General features: G+C 45.1%; 1 protein-coding gene across 6 annotated transcripts in view; it reads right to left on the reverse strand.

Moving 5' to 3' along the window:
- Nucleotides 1–15825, reverse strand: part of sidt2 (SID1 transmembrane family, member 2) — a 28492-nt gene that overhangs the window by 7318 nt on the left and 5349 nt on the right. The window contains exons 4-18 of one of the 6 annotated variants that reach the window (XM_030380567.1): nucleotides 15076–15121; nucleotides 14438–14539; nucleotides 13433–13516; nucleotides 10527–10692; nucleotides 9424–9517; nucleotides 7388–7446; nucleotides 6839–6850; nucleotides 5562–5600; nucleotides 2912–2989; nucleotides 2139–2201; nucleotides 1593–1708; nucleotides 1245–1318; nucleotides 528–594; nucleotides 339–412; nucleotides 117–240 (exon numbers count right to left, since the gene is read on the reverse strand). In XM_030380567.1, the coding sequence (XP_030236427.1) occupies nucleotides 117–240; nucleotides 339–412; nucleotides 528–594; nucleotides 1245–1318; nucleotides 1593–1708; nucleotides 2139–2201; nucleotides 2912–2989; nucleotides 5562–5600; nucleotides 6839–6850; nucleotides 7388–7446; nucleotides 9424–9517; nucleotides 10527–10692; nucleotides 13433–13516; nucleotides 14438–14539; nucleotides 15076–15121 (1198 nt within the window). Of the gene's footprint in view, nucleotides 1–116; nucleotides 241–338; nucleotides 413–527; nucleotides 595–1244; nucleotides 1319–1592; nucleotides 1709–2138; nucleotides 2202–2911; nucleotides 2990–5561; nucleotides 5601–6838; nucleotides 6851–7387; nucleotides 7447–9352; nucleotides 9364–9423; nucleotides 9518–10526; nucleotides 10693–13432; nucleotides 13517–14437; nucleotides 14540–15075; nucleotides 15122–15825 lie in introns of those variants that run through there. The other 5 variants (XM_030380568.1, XM_030380570.1, XM_030380571.1 and 2 more) reach the window with 5 other exon arrangements.

A 15825-nucleotide genomic window follows, 5' to 3' on the forward strand; every position in this document is an offset into this window, starting at 1 on the left:
TGTGTGTGTGTGTGTGTGTGTGTGTGTGTGTGTGTGTGTGTGTGTGTGTGTGTGTGTGTGTGTGTGTGTGTGTGTGTGTGTGTGTTTGTGTGTGTACAAGCAGTCCTTGGCCTCACCAGTGCATTGAGGTCGTTGCGGAACATGGCGCGGTTATGGACGATGTCTCGCTTGAGGACGATGAGCAGGAAGAGGAGGCCCAGCAGCACGTAACCAACGTTACTGAGGATGTTGTTGAACGCACTGGGGGGGGGGGGGGGGGGGAGTCAACAGCATGAGGTGGACAAGTGGACGCACCAGATAATAACCCAGAACACACACACACACACACACACACACACCTCAGCGCTCCCAGGGGATGGGCGCACAGGAAGTTGTAGTAGCAGATGTCCTGGTTTCCTGTGACGTTCACAACCTGAATCCAGGGAGCGAGGGGCAGAGGGAGAGAGTTACTACCACAGCTGTTTTATTCTCTCCAGAGCCCACGGCCACATAAGGTGGATGGAGGTGCGGCGGCGGTGGCGCCGTACCGTCTGATAGGTGATGACCAGCTGGACCACAGGCAGGGCGTAGAACACGGCGATGGTGGCGATGTTCCTGATGGAGAAGGACACTTTAAAGGGGTGGTATCATGCTTTTTTTCCACTTTTCCCTTTGCTTTAGACTGTTAATAAAGTATGCATACATGTTTGACGTATGCTAGGCTAGAAAACTCCCAAGGCCGAGCGAGGGAGAGTATTCGCGCCCCGAGAACGCCGCTCAATACGTGTGTGAAACAGCTCGTTAGCGCTCAAACTGTAATTCCGAAATGTAGTGACGTCAGACTGCAGTGGGCGGGGCTGACGTGCAGAAGTGCCACCTTCCGGCTACCCGCAGTGTTTACAACTTAGACCAATTGCGTAAGACCAATTGCAACAGAGAGAGCGTGCTGACCAATCACAGCAGACTGGGCTTTTGCTGTGGGGAATGTGGCGTCTTATGTGTACCGGGAAATGTAGCCCCATAAAGATAAATCAACAATCCATGCAAGAATTGTTGCTGTGTTTTTCTCCTCAAAAGCTCACGCTCTCTCATCTCGAATCGTGTTTGATTCTCTCCCCGTAACCAGAAAAACATAGGTGTAAAAGAGAATGTAAATGTCAAGCCCTTCATCAAAAAGCTTTGTGGTTTTATCCCAAAAAAGAAGAAAAAAAGCGACCGCTGTTCTGTGTGGCTCTGGGGTCAAACGCTCAACAAGGCCTCCTTACCAAAAGTAGATCTGATACTTCTTGCTGAGGACCCTCTTGTCTTTGCGGGACAGGTCGGACACGTACAGGAACTTCTGTGGTACAGGGAAGAAGAAGCCTCCGTCAACCCCGACCGCTGAAACGGTCCGTTGGATCTCGCAGCAGCAGCTAGTGGCGTTCAATACTCGATAATCGAGAGCGATCTCCGTCAGAACAACAAAAAAGTGTGACCGCTGCCTCATGACCACCTGCAGGAGGTGGACATGTGGACGCACGAGACAATAACCCAGAACACACTATTGCTAACGCACACAAAAATATAACAAAAACAGGGTTTTTGTTGTTCTGCTAGGGAGGAAGGGGGCGGACCTTGGTGCGTACGATGTTCTTGTCCGAGTCGATGTCGGCCAGCGTGTCGTAGTCGTCCTCCTCCACCGAGCTTAGAGACTCCGCCCGGCTCCGGCCCACACTGTCCAGAGTGCGCTCTGAGGACACACACACACACACACACACACACACACACACACACACACACACACACACACACACACACACACACACACACACACACACACACAGATAAGACCCAGGGCGTTGGAGTACAGGGGTCATAGGTCAACCATCGGAGGCGGGATCATTGCCCTGGGCGGGGTGACAGAGGATTGGTTTATGTTGAATTAAAACATCCCGTCTGCATGGATTCACAACCTCAATTTGCTCAGTTTGGTTGATCGACGCTTGATTCCGAGTCGTGATTATGTCGGAGGTCATTTTGACGCCGTTTGACCCGATTTGAATTACACACATGAAGGAGATTGCTCTGGAGGGGGATTGGTTGGTGCAGATTAAGGAGGTGCGGTGATTGGACTGATTAAGGGGGCGGGCCTCGAGGCAGTGAGGGAGTGAGGGGGTCACCGATGTTGACGGCTATGTGGTGAAGGTGAGAGATAATTGTTCGGCGTTTAAAAGGCTCCCGTCCTGAAGAACAAAAACAATAAACACAACAAATGAGGGACCGTGGCCGAGAGAAGCCGTCCCTACGACGTCAGGAGGGAGCGTGGGGGACCAGGAACAGCTGGTGTGTGAGTGATATTCAACTATACGACATGGTTTAAAACATACGATAGGGGAGAGATGAACACTTGAAATAAAGAATGAGTTTCATTTTAACATGTATACAACCCAGTGGACCGATACCCATACTAGTTCAGTATGGGTAGGGAGCGGGAGTAAGACAGTAAATGACCCAAAATAAACGTTATCTCCTGCTTCTTGAAGCATTGAATCATGATAAATACCATGGCTGGAGAAAAACGGTGAATGACCCAAAACTATATTTCAAACTGAAACAATGACTCAAATTCACAAAAATGCTTTCAGATTTAAGTAGGACCCTTAATGTCATTAATGACAAGATTACGTCAGAGCCACCAATGCTGATTATTTTAGATATCACCCTTCTAGGTTACAGGAACTCATAATAGGATAATGAATGAACACCCTCTTTATGAATTGTTTCACAAACATGAAACAATTTCTAGAATGCACCTAGAGCACAATGTGACGAGTGCCATCCTAATATTCTCTCATCATTTTGCGAGGCTAAATGCCCATGGATGACAACGCAGCAAACATTAACAACATTGTGTGTGTGTGCGTGTGCAGACAGCATGTAGCGCGTGTCCTACCCAGGTAACCGTAGTTGTTGTCTGTGGATGTGGCACTGTCCGTCACTGCCTCAGAGCTCAGCGTGCTCCCGTTGTCAGCTGGGGGAGAACAGAGTGAATTAATTGGTTCTTGTGTGTGTGTGTGTGTGTGTGTGTCTGTGTGTGTGACAAAGTGCGTGTGTGTCTGTGTGTGTGACAAAGTGTGTGTGTGTGTGTGTGTGTGTGTGTGTGTGTGTGTGTGTGTGTGTGTGTGTGTGTGTGTGTGTGTGTGTGTGTGTAATGACCCAATCCAATTACAACTGGGTATAAAAACGGGCTGCCCGTGGAGCGCGGTGAACTTTGTGCTGGCAATCAATGGATGGATACGGTGGATGTGCCAGTGTGCGCCCCTTAACACCTACTCCCCCAACCCCGTGCTGGGGTACGCAGACAACGTGGTCGTATGCTCCCGACACGAAGGCGTTATAAAAGACATGCTTTCCAGGAGTGACTCTTTTTTAGAGTGGTCTGGACTACAGGTGAAACAATCAAAATGTGCTGTCTTTTACGAGAGGAGGAGTGGCGGCAATCGCTGGTATCATGCCAAATCAGACACAATCCCAACATTCACAATAAACAATGTACCAATCAGAGTCTTTGCGCGCCACGAAACATACAGCTACCTCGGCCATAAATTCAATATCGCCGGGGAGTGGACAGCGCAAGTAGACGAGATTGTCACAGACTACATGGCCAGGCTGGACATGATACACTCCTCTCCTCTCCCTCTGGTTATCAAACTGGAGGCGATCGGGCAGATTGCTCTGGCCAAAATACACCATCTCTACTCCAATGTTCACATACCAAAGAAGGTACTGTACGAACTCAACAACAAAACTGTACAACGAGTGAGAGAGTGGTTTGGCATGAGCACACACACAACCCGTGACTTCATTTTTCACAGTAAGCGGGAGGGGGGGCTGGGGATAACAGACATTGAATGGACATATATTTCCACACGCCTTGCCCATTTATTAAACATGCTTAACAGCGACGATCAGGCAGTCAGAGAGATCGCCAGAGCCTCGCTCATTCTCGACCTGGAGCGGCGCAAGGTCCCGAAAACGAGCGACCTCCCCAGCTTCCTTGGGTTTAAAAAGAAGCCCAGTGGTAAACTGGGCACCAGGGTTTGGCGTAAACTCTGACTGGCCCGATCTGAACGACCTGTGTGACTGGACTGGTGTTTCCCTGGAGTGGAAAAGAGCGGACAACGAGACGGTGAGCGTCTCAAAGTCTGTGATCACGGACCCGTCAATAAATGTGCGCGCAACAGTGAGCCGCGACGGAACATCCAGCGTGCTCCCCACCATCGGCGCGCGCGTGCACCTTCTAACGCTCAGAGAGCAAGAGAGAAAGGAGCGCTGGACAGGACTGAGGCTGCAAGGGAAGCTTGCCTGCCTCCAGTCAGCTGATCACTCTGTGTCTCACTCAATTCTAAAAAATGCAGCTATCGATGAGGAAATCCTAATCTTTACGATAAAGGCTCGCCTCCAGGTGCTGCCAACTAAACTGAATCTGTCCATCTGGTATCCCAATAATCATGACTCTCACTGTCTACACCATGGACAGCGTCAGACCATAGAGTCTATGTCCCACATTTTAAACGGTTGTAATGTTTACCAAGGACTATACATAGCCAGGCACGACAGGATTGTTGACATTATCACCAAAGATGTGTCACCCATGTTTTATTCCTTTCATATGTTTTGTTCTACAAACATTCATGCGTGAAACCAGAAATGTTCCAATGCAATGACCCCCATGTATTTAAAGGTATAACAGCAAATACACCGGATGTCATTGTGATTGATGAGAATAACAGAGAGGTTTTCCTATGGGAAGTTGTTTGCACTTTTGACTCAAGTTTAGAGGAAGCTTTCCTTACTAAACAAGTTAAATACCAACCATTAGTGCAAGCTATCATACATTTAGGCTATAAATGCCAGCTTATCGTTTTTATTTTCGGCAGCCTAGGTCATGTCCACAGGCTGGTGGTCAGAGGCTTGAGAATTATGAGGTTGTCCAAATGTAAAGCCAAGCAGCTTGCAACATATTGCTCAATCTCCTCCATTATAGGCAGCCGAGCTATTTGGAGGAGGAGGTGTTTTCTGTACCCATAGATTTTCTCTGTCTGTTAACAGACTGTGTGCAGAATAAGCTCATGTGTACGTATTGTCTATTCTGTGCATGTTTGACTCAAGTACTGTGTGTGTGTGTGTGTGTGTGTGTGTGTGTGTGTGTGTGTGTGTGTAACAATCGGTTTGATTTTAGCAGAAATTAATCTGCATTTTGTTGTCATTAAACTGAATCGGTTTCGTAGCTCAAAACGTGTAACATACAGATCGCAAACTACATTCTCCTTTGCAGTAGTCTCCTCATTAGACAAAGCTACGCAAAAATAACATCTTAGGAAACCCTGAACTCCTTCCCCTTGTCACCTCATGCACGTTTTGGTGGTATTATTTTGTATTCTACATTCACTGTCCCATTAATCCAAACAATTGCTGTCCACACTTTTGCATTCAGTTCCCCCACTCGGCTAGTGTTTCAAACCCAGAGGGAACCCAAATGGCCGGTAGATGAATAAGGCCTATTCCATCAGTCCATAACACCACAGACACTCAATACTCACCAAAGGAGCCGTACTCGTATGGAGAGGCTGGAGTCTTTCCTGCATGTGGAGGAGAGAAGGAGACACACGGGTGACCTTAAATACATGTCATACAAAACAGAAGTAAGTGGTAAATAGACGGCATTTAGAGAGAGTGGCCACTCAAAGCGCTTCACAATATTACCCCACATTCACCCATTCATTCACGCATTCACACACCGACGGCGGCGTCAACCATGCAAGGCGACAGCCAGCTTGTCGGGAGCAGTCCAGGTGAGGCGTCTCGCTCAGGGACACCTCAACACTAGAAACCTTCCGGTCACCAGCCGACCGGCTCTACCTCCTGAGCCACATGCCGCCCATGCTTGCCCCACATGCTTGCACTGACATGTACATGGACAGCATGGATTGTAGCGTAGATTGTAGATGAAATCAAGTTACTGAGATCCAAAAAACGGGAGGGGATGGAGGGTGAGAGCAGCATGTGGACGGTAAACGTGCCAGGATGCAATGCCAAAGCAAATCAATGACATTGTGGTATTTATAGTTGTGAAACAAAGGGAGCACGTTTGGTTATAGCTTCTTATTCAACTTCTATTGAAAATGGATTTATAAAAAGAAGTGCGCAGAGGCATCAGATCAAAGACAAGCTGAACTATAGGAGGGATCACACCGTCGGAAAGCAGTGGAAGGCTGGTGTCTGATCACTGTGTGATATTAAAATACATTCGGAAAGAGTGACAGCACAGATGTGTATTGGAAATATTAACGTTAGGTGTAATAATATTAATGTGGTAGTTTATCCTTTAAAAAGTATTGCTTAGACTCATAAAAGTGCTGGGAACTATATGATTAGTTTCCATAAGATAACCACAATGATAACTACAATGTATACAAGGCCAGGCACATATATGCTTAGATCTTCATGTGTTGTGAGGACCATGTGTCAATAATATTCACCTAACCAGGGGAGGGACACTCCTGAACGGCTTGTGAACGTGTTCCTCCTGTACTGCAATATAAACTTAAGGCAACCCAAGTCTGCCCTCTGTATTTAAGAATTTCAACATAGGTCGCTCTTGATGTGCCTGCAGGACCACTCCACATGCTTAAAGAGCCTGTGTGTGTGTGTGTGTGTGTGTGTGTGTGTGTGTGTGTGTGTGTGTGTGTGTGTGTGTGTGTGTGTGTGTGTGTGTGTGTGTGTGTGTGTATGTGTGTTCGCAGATGGAAGAAATAAAAGAATAGCAGGCAAATAATGAGTCCTCTAAACAATGTTATTATGCCGTCTCCAGTCTTACCAAGTAGAGAGGCTGCACACCAGTAATCGCATGAGGCAGAGAAAGGAAAGATTTGTATTCAGAAGGGATAGGCAACAAGGGATCAAAAGGACACTAGAAGCTGTTATGCTTCACAACATTGGTTTCTTTTTTGCAACATAAAAAAACATTTGATGTGCTGAGAACACGTTTATGCATTTACTGTAGGTACCCATTATAGTTTGTTTGCCCTCATTTGCATTGTATGAACAAATAATCAATAGTCATAATATGACTCATTATCAAAACATCATGAGAAGTTATTACTGAATAATCTGCAAAATAATCTCAAAACACCATGTTCAAATACATACGAGTTTAACTACTAACATCTCAGTCGGATACCATGCCTGATTGCGTCAATGGGAATTAATTCATAGGCAAATACAGGGAATTGTAGATACTGTAAAATTCCCCCATGATGATATGATCGCCTAAACGTCCCAGTTTAAAGACACACAGGGTGCGTTTGATACGTCCTCTACAGTCTACAGGAGCCGTGCTGGGGTGGAGCGTGTGCGGTGGCCCTACCTGTCTCTGCAGGCGACATGTCAGGGGGATGCACCAGCAGCTCTCTTTTCCTGTTCGCCCTGAACACAAGCACGAAGGACAGTGGCGCATCAGTGAACCTCGATGCACGACGTGAAAGGCGTATAAAAACACACTCGTAGGTGTGGATGTGGGGTCCACGCAGCGGTCTGCACTAGCGTAGGTCATTGTATCTGGGCATCACACGAGCAGTGTGCCTCTCTAGATCGGTGGTTCCCAAACTTCAAACTTTTTTAAGCTTTAAGCTAGAAAAATCTAAAGGCCTTACAAGATACAAAACAGACCATTTTTTAAATATGCTGAAATTGGTTTGCAGAGATGAACATTGTGGGAATAATAAGGGCTATTTCTAACATACAGGCATGTAACCTTATTCTAGTAGTACCCCCAAATGCAATTATTAACCCTAAAAAAGCATGATATGGGATCTTTAACCGTCAGGTGCTCTCTGTGACCCAATCACATCCTACCGAGTACACAGCATCACAGACAGCTCACTAACATGTTTCTGTAGTTAATTCTGCTTCATGAACAAAAATTTAACAGGCATGCAAATACATTGACCCATAACACCAAAATAACATCTTCGGAAACCCTGAACTCCCTCCCCCTAACATATGAATAAGAGACAGATTAACAATAATATTACGGAGCGATGTCAACTTATTCTACATAAGGCGATGAATAGCAATGAATGCAGGAGTTTTGTTTTCATTTGCGCGTGGACATAAACATCGTTGTGATTGGTTACATGTGTCAAAGGCGTTACTTTCACACAAAGTTCAAAACGGTAGTGTTTGTCCCACCCAATATTTTAAGGATTTCGCTTTCATTAATATGAGCTCCCCTAGCCTGCCTATGGTCCCCAGTAGCTGGAAATGTCGCTAGGTGTAAAACGAGCACTAGGAATCCTGCTCCACCTTCGAAAAAATGAAAGCTCGGACGCACCGATTAGGAATCTGGACCCATATGTCGTCATAAGGGGCCAGGTTACCTCCCCTTTTTCTGCTTTGCCCGCCCAGAGATATTGGCCCGCCAATGAGACAATGAGCTACAACCTTGCGAGCGCCACATGTGTGTGTGTGTGTGTGTGTGTGTGTGTGTGTGTGTGTGTGTGTGTGTGTGAATACACACACTGTAACGCAAGTGTTGTACAGTACACTTCTTTGTTATTTGGATAACCGTTCTGCTGTTAGTGTTATGGCACATAACACGCAACATATGGTAATGTTTGCGTAAAGCTCCCGGTTGGTGAAAAGACTACACTGCGTCGGGTTCTCTGACGTCTCTGGTACTTCCACAACGAGACTTGTAGTGGGGGTTATCTCGGCCAAGGTTGAGAAGGAATTGGGGGGAGAGGAACTTTGGCTTTGACTCCCTGAAGTCCCTGAAGAGGAGAAAGGGATCGTTGCCCGGGATTGTCGCCCGAGCCGCTCTGCCGGGCGGCGTTGGAGCCCCGTGGCGGGAGACAATCCCGAACAACAATCCCTAGCAACAATCTCTTTCTCCGCGGGCTTCGCAGGCCGGCCGCGGGTAGCCCAGCCCGGCCACAGGCTCCGCAACCTGGCCGCGGGATCAGCCGACCGGCCGCGGGCTACGGAAACGTCAATATAAGCGAACAGAGCTGCACCGTACCGCAACGAACAGTAGCGCACCCCTCGGTGGAAACGAGGCATTCGACTGAGCGGGTTTGTTCGCATATGCATACATCTCTGGTACTGGGACTTCAGTCAGCAACAGGACTGTTTGGGAAGGTAAAGCACAGATTTCTTCTCAATAGATACATCTAGGTGCCCCCGTGGTTACTAGTACCCCACTTTGATTCCAGAAAAAAGGAAAAAACTGCATGCTACGAGCATGCACAGTTTTCTCCTTCGTTCTAGAGACCCACACTGTGTCGGGTGTTGCTAGGATACAACAGACTGACTGAAGAGAGAGGCTGCGTACCTCCTGTTGTCCAGACACTGTGCCGGGTGTTGCTAGGATACAACAGACTGACTGAGAGAGAGTGTGCGTACCTCCTGTTGTCCAGACAGGCCATCAGGAAGGTGAGCAGGTAGAAGGAGAGGAAGATGCCCAGGCAGAAGAGCATGCCCATCACGTAAACCTCGGCTGAAAACAACACGGCGTGGTCATAAACATAGCTCATGGTAAATGGTAAATGCAGCGCTTTTTTAACCAGTGGCCACTCAATGCGCTTAACATTATGCCTCACATTCATCCATTCATGCACACATTCACAAACCGATGGCAGTGTCCACCATGTAAGGCGACAGCCCGCTCGTCAGGAGCAGTCAGGGTGAGGTGTCTTGGCTCAGGGATACCTCGACACTCTAGGAGGAGTCTGGGATCTAACCAGCAACCTTCCGGTTGCCAGCCACCCGCTCTACCTCCTGAGCCACGTCCCGCCCTCATCTCAATAATGTGGGTCTTTACACTGGTAACTACTAACGATTGGCTCTATGGGATTACTTTTAAATTCAAGTTCATTCAACCAAATCATTTGTTGATGAGTGAGGCACAGAGATACAGAAATGTGTATACATGATGTGTGAGGTCAATGACGATAGTGTGAAAAAGCTACAGGTTGTTTTTTTTCTGCCTTAGTCAAAAAAACAATGCTTCCTGATCATTGCTAGTTGTCCTTCTCCGTTGTGAATTCCTTGGTCTAAGATAGAGGACAAATTACACTGAACGGAAGGGTTATGAATCAATAGTCGTAAAATTTGCCCCAGTGTCCCAGCTTTGATTGAATCCTGCTTGTTCTTTCCCTTGCAGACGACAGCCACTGCGTCTCGCCTCCTGCTCTCTCTATGAAGTCACCTCGTGACAAGCTGCACAGCAACACAATAACACTCAGTCTCTGTCCGACAAAATTATCAAGGCCCTAGCGTGCTTATATACCGATGATAGCTGCTCACCACCCAAAGTCACGTCATCCAATGGCTGCTGAAATCATTTGCAAAATGTATTCCTACGCCGTCACAAAGAAGTGTTCAGATAGTGGCACAGTTTCATGTTTGCCGGCTTTTCCTCCCTGGGGAAAATGAAGGCCTACTGCCGTGTGGACCCGGCTGTACTGTGGTGGTGTGCTGTTCGTTTCGAGGGGCTTCCCACTCACAGTTGATGGCGGGGGAGACCACCACATCCAGCACCTTGCTGCGGTTGCCCGCGTCAAAGAGCTCGTCGGGCCGCAGGGGGTAGAAGCGCAGCGGACCCCCGCACGCCTCGTCCTCCGTCTTCACCACCACCACCACGTAGAAACTGTTGCTAGGGAAGTCCTTCCTCTGCAGGGGGAGAGACCAAATTTTGCATTGAGGCTTATAACTGACCTAGTTTTTCTGTAACGTTTTTTTATTTCCTCAAATTCTGTAATAGTCATACTGCAGCCTATACCGTAAGTCGCAAACTCTTGAAATTTAGTGGTACTGCACCCAAAGGTGGCGCCATTGTAAAAAATCATGAATTAGCCTTATTTCTCCTCACCAGATTGACCTGGACTCAAAATTCTTTCAGAATATTAATCTCTAGAATCAGACGCATTTATAAAATGTATACATTTCCCACAACTTCATATTAAAGCTAGACATGATAAAATTATTCACAGGCTACAAAAATAATCAAGAATTCACCAAAATCGTCATTTGAGAAGTTCCATTTGAGAAATATTGGCCAATAAAGTTGGAGCAGATAGCCCATTTATCTTAAATGACCATTTTGTTATTGTGTAAAAAAACAAACAACTATTATTAGGTGGATACCAATACCCCCCACTACTTATAAACCCAAATTGTGGTACTGCACCCAAACGTGGCGCTATTTAAAAAAATTATGAACCTTATTTCTCCTTACGAGATTGACCTGGACTCAAAATTCTTTCATCATATTAATCTCCAAAATCAGATGCATCTTTTTCACCCTGGTCTTCTGCTCTAAAAATTTTTACTTTTCCCCAATTTCATAGAAATTGACACCTACACCCTGTGAATGAGGCCCCGTTCACACGAAGCCGATTTCATGGCGAAACCGCAAAGGTCTTGTACGGTTCGGCCTTCCGTACACACGAAGCCGGCGAATCCGCTGACCGAAACCGCAAACTTCTGAAACCACCCTTGGAGGTGGTTTCAAATCTACCCGGTTTCGTTTTGGATTCGTGTGTATGCCTGAAACCGACTGAAACCGCAAACCATGACGTCATCGCCCCACCCCTCGACCTCCTAGCCAATGGCTCTTAAGCCCGCGGAGTCTCAGAAATCACATGCGAGCATGCGCATAAGGGCAGCCTTTATGCGCATGCTCGCCTCTTCTTCTTATTTCATTTCTTCTGGATTTCTGTACCAGAAGAGGCGCCCCTTATGGGCCTGGAATGTGTACTACAGCGTTTCTACAGATCTACCCGGTTTCGCTTGGCTTCGTCTTTACGGAGATACTTCGAAACCGGATAGATCGAAACCGTGACGGTTTCGCCCGTTTCGGCTTCGTGTGAACGGGGCCTGAGGCTTTACGCAGTTCAGGAATGTCAGTGGCTCAACAGGATATTGCCGTGTACTGGTGATCCTTAGGTTGAGTGTTCGAATCCCGTTTAGAGCATTATGAACAAGCTGAACATGACATTCTGTCATTGCAACTCATTAAGAATCACAAGATTAAACAGCACCTGAAATTCATCAGGCAATCAACATTCCGGCTCATTCGTTTCCAAGAATCGGTCTGCCAAGACACAGTAGCTGTGTTCGAAATCGTTCCCTATCACGGATAAAGTGCTCTATATAGGGTGCTCGCCATTTTGTAGTGGTGATCAAATTCTCGCTGGTTAATTTCATGCCCTGCCTAGTGCACTTAAAATACCCCAAATTTGAGTATGCATACGATGTTCCCTACATGTTACTCCCGTATACCACAATGCAATGCGGTCGTGTTTTTCCGGAGGAGAAGAAGAAGCTGAATAACCACGAAAACGAATATATTTAATGATGGAGTCTCCGGCTTTCGTTTAGAAATGTCAACAATTTATTTGGGATTTAACATAGAAAATGTAACATTCAATATTAAGAAAAAAATCCTTGAACAAGGAAATGTAACATTCAACATCTATACAACCTCCAGCTTTCCTCATGAGTGCCCAGTTTGTTTACATGATGTGGGCGCATCTGTCTGCGTCACACAAATACCCGGCGCATTTACTGATGCAAATGACGTTTAGAAATATTAGGCGTAGTGTCCGAATTCTCGTTTGTTCATTCCCTATATAGTGCACTATATCATGAACACTATATAGGGAATAGTGAGTGAGAAATCGAATAGGGAACGATTTCGAACACAGCTAGTATGGCATTAAGGGGATCTTCTTCGTTAAACATTTTTCCTCTGTCATATTATATTTCTTCTGTTAGTGTTCTTGACAACAAATGTTTAATTTCCCCAGAATTTCAAAGATTTTTCAGGTATTTGCTTTTATGAAAACCCTTAATTCATTTGAGAAATGTTTGCTTGGAGTTTTCTGGATGTTATGTGCTTATCAATAGACATTTTCACAATGTGAACCTACATTTCAGGTTTGTCAGTGGCTCAATGAGATAATGCCTTGTACTGGTGTTCTTTAGTTTGAGAGTTAAAATCCCGATTAGACAATTATGAACATGCTGAACATGACATTCGACCATTGCTCTGCAGCCCAGTCAACTAAAAAAAGCTGAGGCACAGTATGGCATTAAGCGGAACATCAACATCTTTCCTTCATAATTATATGTCATATTTAATCTCTTCCATTAGTGGCTTCTTGACTTTTCATTTTGCTCGGACCCCGTTAATCACCACTTGCGGTTATATTTTTATATTAATATTGTATTCACTATAAACGCATGTTTTCCTCTCCTCCCACATAATAACTAGTTCAGGTTTTTTTAAATTGGACAACTGTCATCCAGAGGGGAAAGTTACATGCGTCGTTACATCTCTATTGGGACTATTGAAACACAGTGTGTGTGTTGGTATCGGTGTGAATGTGTGCTGGCTGTGTTACGATACCTGCACAGTGATAGCCCCTTTTTTGGTCATGGTTTGGTACATCCCGATGAAGGCCACATTGTTGTCCAGGTCGTACACAGGACACTGAGGTGGGGGGGGGGGGGGATACAAATATTTATGTCACATCCAGGTGCAGTACAGGCAAACAACAACAAACATGTTGGTTTATTTCCATCAGTCGTAAATTCAAGTTGCCCTAGCAGCTCTGATAAATAAAAATCACAGATAGTAATAACATATAATGTAACAGAACTAGAGCTGTCAGTTAAACGCGTTATTAACGGCGTTAACGCAAACCAAATTTAACGGCGTTAATTTTTTTATCGCGCGATTAACGCAATTACTTTATAAAAAAAAAAAAAAAAAACTTTTTTTTTTTTTTTCTCAAAACAAAGAAGCAGTAGCCTGACTGCTATGTTCAAATGACATTTGTTCAAAGCAGTCGTTTAATTGCACTATAGGCTCTTTTTTTGTATCGTCCTGTTTTGATCAGTGTATATGCCAATGTTGTTATCAATAAAAAATCATTTGCACAAGGCAAGCCGATGCACTTCACCATGTTGATAAGAGAATTAAAATGAGAAGAATTATGGGACAAAAAAATCAAGGGATATTTAGCATAGAAAAAGAATTTGCGATTAATCGCGATTAATTAGAGTTAACTATGACAATAATGCGATTAATCACGATTAAATATTTTAATCGCTTGACAGCTCTAAACAGAACAGAGAAGGCACATTAATTACCTAGGGCAATAATTACCAAATAATTAATTGATAACCTAGGTTGTGTGGCAGTGCTACAGTATCACCTAGCCACCTGCTGGCATACTACATCGAATTTCATACACTTTTGCGTCACCCTATGCACGCAGATTTCCCTCGTGATTTTACGCTCGTCTAAACGCAGAATAAAAAGTGAGAACGCAACGCTACTTCTGCGTTTTCTGTCCAGATCGTAAACGTCTAAATTGAGCCTTAGTCACAAATTAATATCGGCTCATACCTGGATGTCCTGGATGGACATGACGGAGCAGGGGAAGGTCATTTCAGAGTTGACCTTGACAATCACTGTGTCCACCCCATCTGGAAAGTTGTACTTGAAATACTAAGAGGAGTGGGAACGCACAGATGGGGAGAACAGGGTTAGAGAACAGGGTTAGAGAACAGGGTTAGAGAACCGGTTTAGAGAACAGGGTTAGAGAACCGGTTTAGAGAACAGGGTTAGAGAACAGAACAGGGTTAGAGAACAGGGTCAGAGAACAGACACATTATGTTGTGCTTGAATACATTTTTGTGTGTATAAATATATATATATTGTGTATTCATCATATCTTCATTCTTAAGTAGCTTTAACACTGAAAGCAGTAGGGGTGAGGTGGTCGGATGACATGGGGGAAAGGGGATAGATTTTCATTGGGGAAACGATGATGATTGGTTCAAGGGTGAGAGGACTTAAATGAGGAACATTGGTTGCAGAAGAGAAACCACAAAACGCTGCACCCTCCTTCCCCCTCCGTGACTTACAGTACAACAGAAACTCCCTCCTTCTTTGCTATCTGCACACACACACACCAATACAGATACCAGACACACGCCCACATATACACACAGACACAGCTATTTGGTGACGGAGGCGGTTACCTGTGGTTGAGATGGTGAGGCAGTGAAGCTGAACTTCTTGTCCGTACTGTGAATAAAAGACAAACACCAACAGGGAGCTGCTGTCAAGTGCCGCACCAAATGTCCTGACAACCAAATGCTGACCATTAAAACTGTGATTAAATTAATATTGAGAATACACCAACTAGCATACATCATGTTTATACAGAGTATATCTATTACCATTGTTACGGCAACATTTACCACATCCGGCTACAAGGCAGACAACACTTGTTGTTGCGTTGCTTTATTTCCATTATGATTTTGGTGTTTCCACCCACACTACCTTTCCATTCAACCAAACAGAGCGCTGACATTACAGTCCCTCACATGCACTGCATTAGGTCATCTTAGATAAAGGCAGGGCTCCAGACTAACTTTTTTCGCTAGGAGCACTGTGGCCCCTGACTGAAAATGTTAGGGGCACAACCAGGACTTTTAGGGGCACTCACTTTTTTTTTCAGTGAATTACTGATAGGGCCGGGTAAAAAAAAACAATTTAATCAATTTTGGATCGATTTCATTTAAATTTTGCAATATCGAATCATGGGCATGAGATCGATTTTTTTTATTTTGTTTTGTTACCATTATTATTATTTTTGCACTTTAATAAATTAATGCAATTTGCAGTGATGGAATGCTGTAGTTCAAGTACACTTTCACTTGCAATTCCTTTCTAATTTCAAAATTGAACTTTTGAGACTTGAGACAGTTTTGTTTACAGCACAAGTA

Source organism: Gadus morhua, chromosome 16, assembly GCF_902167405.1.
Source record: "Gadus morhua chromosome 16, gadMor3.0, whole genome shotgun sequence".
NCBI lineage: Eukaryota > Metazoa > Chordata > Actinopteri > Gadiformes > Gadidae > Gadus > Gadus morhua.